Source organism: Barbatula barbatula (genome assembly GCF_947034865.1).
Source record: "Barbatula barbatula genome assembly, chromosome: 2".
NCBI classification, from domain to species: domain Eukaryota; kingdom Metazoa; phylum Chordata; class Actinopteri; order Cypriniformes; family Nemacheilidae; genus Barbatula; species Barbatula barbatula.
The window spans coordinates 10,358,922-10,366,155 of NC_136767.1; the positions used below are offsets into that span (position 1 = coordinate 10,358,922).

The 7,234-nt window shown below is 39.9% G+C and overlaps 1 protein-coding gene across 2 annotated transcripts in view; it reads right to left on the reverse strand.

Moving 5' to 3' along the window:
- rasa1a (RAS p21 protein activator (GTPase activating protein) 1a) overlaps positions 1–6,581 on the reverse strand; it is a 38,063-nt gene extending 31,482 nt beyond the window's left edge. The window contains exon 1 of one of the 2 annotated variants that reach the window (XM_079483739.1): positions 5,576–6,581. In XM_079483739.1, coding sequence (XP_079339865.1) covers positions 5,576–5,946 — 371 coding nt within the window. In that variant the 5' untranslated portion in view covers positions 5,947–6,581. The remainder of the gene's footprint in view (positions 1–5,575) is intronic. The other variant, XM_079483740.1, reaches the window with a different exon arrangement.
- Between the last annotated feature and the right edge of the window lie 653 nt (positions 6,582–7,234).

Genomic DNA, 7,234 nt, shown 5'->3' on the forward strand with positions numbered 1-7,234 from the left:
TCTCTAAATATCCCCACAATGCAATGCAAAAACCAGTGAGCATTGATGCTCCATATGATCACTTACCCGAAATCACGTGACCTGATTTTAAAGATTTTTAGAGCCAGCTCAATAACCTTCACGAAACACGCTAGAACTTTTGCCAAGACAAACATTTATTTTATTTAATGTATTAACAGACGTTGTTAAACAGGCAGGCAACACAATCTACTTAACAGTTACATTTAAAAGTCCAACAAATGAATGGACGGATATGTAACAGAACAATTAAAGCATTTCTCAAATGTACTTCAACCAGTATTTAAAAAAAGAAGTTAGAGAGATGTTGGTTTTGCCGGTTGTTAAATAAAACGAGCTGTGAAGTATCACAATGCGCTTAAGCGGTCACGTCACAGGAAAATAAGAGAACCGTGTCCCAATGTGAAGTGAGCCAGTGTCCTTACCAGAGCCCGAACCGGTGCACACGATATGCTGATCCACAGCCTCGGGAGCAAGGGAGCTGATCGAGACAAAGGGTAAGTCTGGTGAGCAATTGATCTATCGGTAAGCCCCTGCCCCTTAATCGCAGATGAGCCAATGGCAGTTGAATACGAGTTGCATGGGAGTCGGAACTTGGACACTGGTTTCAGCACCATAGAGAAACATTGTAAGACATAAAGCTCTCATCGGTTTGATGGTGTTTATGCTACAAAAATGATAAACCGATGTGCCACAGGTACTCGTAACACTAATGCCGGGTGTCCTGGGAGTATGAGGAATGGAATTTGTAATATTCTATTCAATTTCCTAAACCCACACAAAAGAGCAAAATGTGGGTGCAGTAACCCGATTCAACTGCAATCCCTGTGAACACAATTTTTATTTTCGGGTTGTTATACTTATACTTTCACAAAGTTATAGTTTTCATCTGCTCAAGCAGATCGTTCATGTCACCTTGTTCTTCAGTATCGTAACATGAAGCCCTGCTTGCATTGTGATCTGTAAACCCTTGCTTCCGATAGGTCAATTGCTTATCTAGCAGTCACAATACATACCGCTGCTGATCTCTAAATCAAACTCTCTTTCTCCCTCTCCCTCTCCAGCTCCTGAGGGAAACAGTTAATGACTCGAAATCCTTTCTAATCTTCGTGGAAACTCAAAATCAACATGCTCATTCTCCACACTGCTGCTTTTGGTAGGAAGTACAAAACTACTGAAAAACTACTGAAATATTTATCCCTGGGAGGTGCATAGGGGATCTTTTACCTAATAAGACTGCAGTGTTATTAAAATCTGAAATGAGCTTTTCCACCTCAGTTGCCACCCCAATGCTGAACTTACGCCCGTTTCACACCGCATGCATAAGCAGCGCATATTTTTTTTCGTTTCCCATGTTAACAGATGACGGCATTTATACTGCATGCATAATTATAGCGACAGTGCATTCTTTATGGGTGACTTTTACCTTTAAAGCATGACTTTAAAAAACACTTTTTATATCATAAACCTTTTCAAAAAATAAGCTGTGATTAACAATCTTCCAAAAGTCTATGGGATATGTTTTCACAAGCAGGGTCAAGAACTGTTTGAATAAGACTTTGCAGCATGCCAGAGTTTTAAGTGTTACACACAACACAACGTCACACGCCGGGCAGGCCGGAAGGTCTGCTCTCAGGTGGTTTTTGCAGTGAGAAATGGGCAATATATCGGTCAACCACTAATGGAAAGGCTAATTTAGTAAGTATATTTGTTTTCCGTTTATGATGAGAGCGTTTTATTTTACATTACATTTGTTGTTTGCATGTTGTCAGTAGTTTTTTGTATTAATGATTAGACTTCTATGAAGAGGGCATTCCCCTAAGAGCCTACGATACATACATACATACAGACATACATACTCTAGATATTAAAATATACATTTATTTATTTCCAAAAACAGTGTCCAGACCTCCGTTTGAAAGAAAATATAAAGACTGGACCCTTTGGAACTTTATTTGAATACCCCTATAATATAGAGTGAAGAGCGATGATGACATCCAGTTTATAAAATCATATGCACATGGCTCGACATGAAGGACTGCACGATGGTCCGGGGCCAGCATGGGAGATCCTCAGGCCAGTTGAGAGAACGGTCACTTGCCCGATCGGGCCAGTGCTGTATTATCTAGGAAAATTATAATTTGTACGTTTATAAGACTTGTCTATTTCAATATTCCAAAGAAGATGCAAAAAAGGACTGGATTCGGTTCTCACATACTGTTTGAAATACACGTGCTGCCGAAAAGACCCATCAGACAAAGTGAGAAATACTGAATTGAGATCTCTTCTTACTTTTAATCAGACATTTTGATCTTCAATTACATCTTATGGGAACTAAGCGCATGTGGAAATAAAACCTGTGTGTCAAATTATATCAGATCTGTGCATCTCTTAAAGGGGCGGCAGAATAATAATGTCTCAGTTTTGTTCATCAAACAACAAAGAACAAAAACACTCTGATTTCACTGATTAAATTATAACTTTAGTAAGGTTAAATTAATATTATATTTATTACATTGAAGACTAAAAAATATTTACATTATACAATTTCTTTACCTGATTATTAGACCAAACTAAAACGCCTAAAATACACAGAGTTGATAAATGTGATAAAGCACATACACAAATAATCAGAGTTGAGCCCTGTATACATGTACTCTCATTGTTTGTGCATATATATTCTTTATCTTCATTCTTAATTGTTATACATATTGTCCATCTTCCCACTGTATACATATGATGTAACTCAGAAAATAAATAAATCTGCATTTTAATTAGGGTACTTGCCTACAACATGAATTGTAATAAATAAATTATATAAATCTAAGAAAGATGAAGCATGAGTCGTGTAGTTATAAAAGGAGATTGCTACCATGAAATATATCGTCACTAATTCTGTGAAAAAGATTTAATTATCTATGACACTTGAAGTGACAGTTCACCCAAAAATTCTGTAATAATTTACTCACGCTCGGGTTGTTCCAAACCTGTATAAATGTCTGTGTTGAGCAGAACAATGTCAGTATCCAAACACTTTACTGCCATTGTACATCAAATAAATACTATGGGAGTCAATGGGGAATGAGATCTGTTTGGTTACTGACATTCTTCCGAAAATCTTTTGTGTTTAGCAGAACAATGACATTCATACAGGTGTGGAACAATCTGAGGCTGAGTGAATGATGCCCGAATTTTCATTTTTGGGTGAACTATCCCTTTAAGGTCAAGAAAATTATATCATGGACATGTTCAAATAAAAAAAATGCATGGCTAAAGATAAAGTAAAGTGTGACAGGGCCTTTGTGACAATTTCCAGATGACGACACACTCAGTCTCTGCTGGCCATCAAACTAACACGTACATTAGACTTAGTTCCCCCACACAATCGTGACGATCTAAAAAAGCTTTGGAATCTTTTATTAGAAAGGGTTCAAATTATATCAAAATAACTGTATATCATTGTCATTTAATAACCACACTACAATATGACTCACTAAAAAGAGATAACCTAACCTTTTTGTTTATAGACAAGCTGAAACTCACATTTATTATCAGCCTGTTCTTGAGCAACTGAGATATAAGAGTCACAATAAATGACAATCTATAATTTATCTAAGGCTTGTGTAAAAAGGCAGTACTTTAACATGCACTCCTGGTTCCACAATAACTGCAAAACGAAGTTCTGGATATACAGTAGGGAAATAATTATTTGAAGTTTCTTACAAAGAAATGGAAGGTTTATTTTAACGGATAAAGAATTCAGGGGGGGAAATGTTATATAAAGGTTATAAATTGATTTAGATTAAAATAAGTATTTGATCCCCGAGCAAAACATAACTTTGTACTTAGTGGAGAAACCCTTGTTGGCAAGCACAGAGGTCAGACATTTCTGATAGTTGATCACCAGATTTGCACCTGTGCCAGGATACATTTTAGTCCACTCCTCTGTGAATCTTTAAAGTTTCTTTACTGAGGAGGCGGCTAAATCTCCAATTTGATGAGCGACAGATTTTCTATAGGACTAGTGTCTAGAGACTGGCTAGGGCATTTCATGTGCTTCTCCATGAGCCACTCTTTGGCTGTCTTGGCAATATGTTTTGGGTGTTTGTCATATTAAAGGCACATCCACGACCCATCTTCAGTGATCTTCAGTTAAGGGGAGGAAGTTCTCGTCCAAGATTTTACGGTACATGGGCCCATCCCTCAGCTCCTCAATGCGGTGATGTCATCCTGTACACGTAGCAGAGGAAAAAGCCCTAAAGGGTAATGTTTCCAACACTACGCTTCTCTGTAGGGATGGTGTTCTTGGGGTCATGGTCAGCATTTCTCTCCACCCAAAAACCGGAGAAAATTGGTGAATAATTTTGATTTCTTTCTGAATAATTTTGATGTTCAATATCAAACTTCAGACGAGACAGCGGGCCTTCTTGGGCAGGAGGATCTTGCGGGTGCTTCAGGATTTCAATCTATGGCATATAGTGTTACCAATGGTTTGCTTGATAACTGTGGTCCCAACTGTCTTGAACTCATTCAAGAAGAACAAGGTTCTTCTGTGTAGTTCTGGGCTGATATTTAACCTCTCTCATGATCATCTTTAACTCATTGGGGAAATATTGCAGGGAGCTCAAGACCAAGGGCAATTGATAGATATTTTGTATTTCGTCTATTTCCAAACTGCACCAACAGTTGTCTCCTTCTCACCAAGCTTCTGTCTGTAGCATATTCAAGGATTGCGCAGGTCTACAATCTTGTCCCTGACATCCTTTGGCAGCTATTTGGCCTTGACCATGGTAGCGGAGCGGTTGAAATGGAAGAAACAGATTCTGTTGGCAGGCATCTTTTATATACATAAGCTGATTTAGGAGTTATTTCTTAAAGTGACAGGACGAATCTGTGGTCCATAATATGGGCACATAACCAATCTGTGGAGCCAGAATTCTTGCTGTTTGGCAGCGGATCAAATACTTATTTCACTGACTGAAATGAAAATCAATTTATAACCTTTATATACATTTTTCCATGATGTTTTGGTTGATATTCGGCTTCTATCAGTCAAAATAAACCTACCATAAAAATGATGGACCCTTCATTTCTCTTTAAGCAGGCAAACTTACAAAATCAGAATGAGATCAAATAACTTTTCCCTCACTGAATAAAAGCAGAAAATTATTTACAGAGATACCCGTGCCGTTAGAAATCTCCATCGACATTACACTTATTCTTCCAAATTCTCCCAAAGCATCCTTGTTTTTAAAGACTTTGAAACTACAGCACTATTGCACACTATATACACACAGCCTCACATAATCAGAATAAAGGAAAGTCCATAATATGGAAGAAAAAAATATACAAAATATAAAACAAATAAGCTCATGCTTGGTTACATTTCTAGAGTTTTCAGGAATATTTGAAATTGTCTCAGTGGGTTCTCCCCGAATGCTGTCTACGTAGTCAGTTAGATAGATTTTAGGAGACAGCCTATTGGCAGTTGCAGGCCTGCGCCTTCTTACAGCCCATACATCTTTAATAACACGGGACGGGAGACATGAAAACTTACTGGTTGGAGGGCGGCGCGGAGAGGGGAAAAACAACCTCCTCTTCCTCAAATTCCGGTCCATCCTGTTGATCACTTTCATCCACACTCCCGTGCGCCCCGAATCCAGGCGGCGGCGGAGGGGGAGGTGGTAAAGATGGGAAGACCGTGGGCCCGTCAGTGGGGGACATCCGGCTACTGCCCGGACCGTCTGAAGAAGGCGACTCACAGCCAGCAGAAACAGCCCTCCCCGTGACATCCTCTCCAGCGCCCGAATAGAGCATCGTGTCAGAATCCGCGAGCCGCACTCGTGCGGGTTTGGAGTAAAGAGGAAAGTGGGTCGTGTCGGGGCCTCTGCTGCCGTCCGATCCCCTGTCCTCGCCCCTCACCTCCATGCAAAAAAACGAGAAGAGAGCCTCGGCTTCTCCTTTAACTTTGTTCAAACTTCTTTTTCCAGTCTATTAAAGCGAACGGAGAAAGTTTCCCGGCGAAAAAAGAAACGCACGGAGACTTTCGCGCTGGGCCAGCTCAGCGGCTAACACATGAGTTAGGTCTTCATTGTTTCCTGAGTTTCACGTTTTCACATAGACAAGAAGATACTTTCAAAAACGACGAAGGTTGAAAACCAGATACACGCAGTGCTGACGTGCTGAACTCCCGGTCCGTTGTGAGATGAAACCAGAAGGATTGTTTGCTTTCTATTGTCAGTCTTCGTGGTTATTTTGTTTCCAGTGACTTCAGAAACGCTCCCTCTGCTACTTTGAGCGCTTCGCAGCTAACCGCTAGTGTCCAGAACGCCTTTCCTCAATCGAGCACGCTTAATGGGCGTTAATGTGTTTTTCTCCTCTTATTAATTTCCCCCTTTTCTTGATATTGCTGGACTGGTGGAACATTTGCCACAGCTGCTCCCAGTTCCACTCCTATCACTGCGCGTCCCCGCTCATGCGCAGACCAAACTAGCCGATCGCCGAACTGATTCAAACACACGCGCTTGCAAAATCATCCGTGCAATCTGAGATCGACAGAGCGCAAACATCTAGGCAATGGCTGCGGCCAAATACCCCCACTTGCGATCTTTGCACTTCATGACGTATCTCCTGTTTTGGCCCAAGTGGGCGTGAAGATCCCAAGCGAGCATGTAGTATTTCTAACCTTATCGGACACACTTAGCAAGCGCAAACATGTTACGTCAATTATTGTGGCGTTTCTAATTATGTTTTACAAAATACATTCCACCAATAAAATGTGCTACAGTACGTTTTACTAAGATATTTTTATGTAATATAGCCTATCATGAAATAGTCAAATTAGATTGACTTTTATAGCGCTTTATTTGCATTTAATCAAAGCATCTGTAGCCAAAAAAGCGCTCTCTTTTATCCCGTCGCGTGCATGCATGCGCTCTCAAGTGGCCAAGACCGGGTGCCGCAAGCAACTACCTCAGAATGACTTCAAATTATTAAAAGCTAAAACAAGCAATCAAATAAACCGTAACAAATTAAAGGCAAAATATTTCTTATTGGTTGGTGGGTTTTATAATGAAGATACATCCTTCTAGTTATGCCATGCTGCATTTTATTTTATTGAAAAAACATTGAGGTGGGGGGCTGGGAGCAATCTGATGTTGAAAGGTTGAGATCCACTAATCTATCAGGTAGTTTAATTTATAATGCATTTTATAAA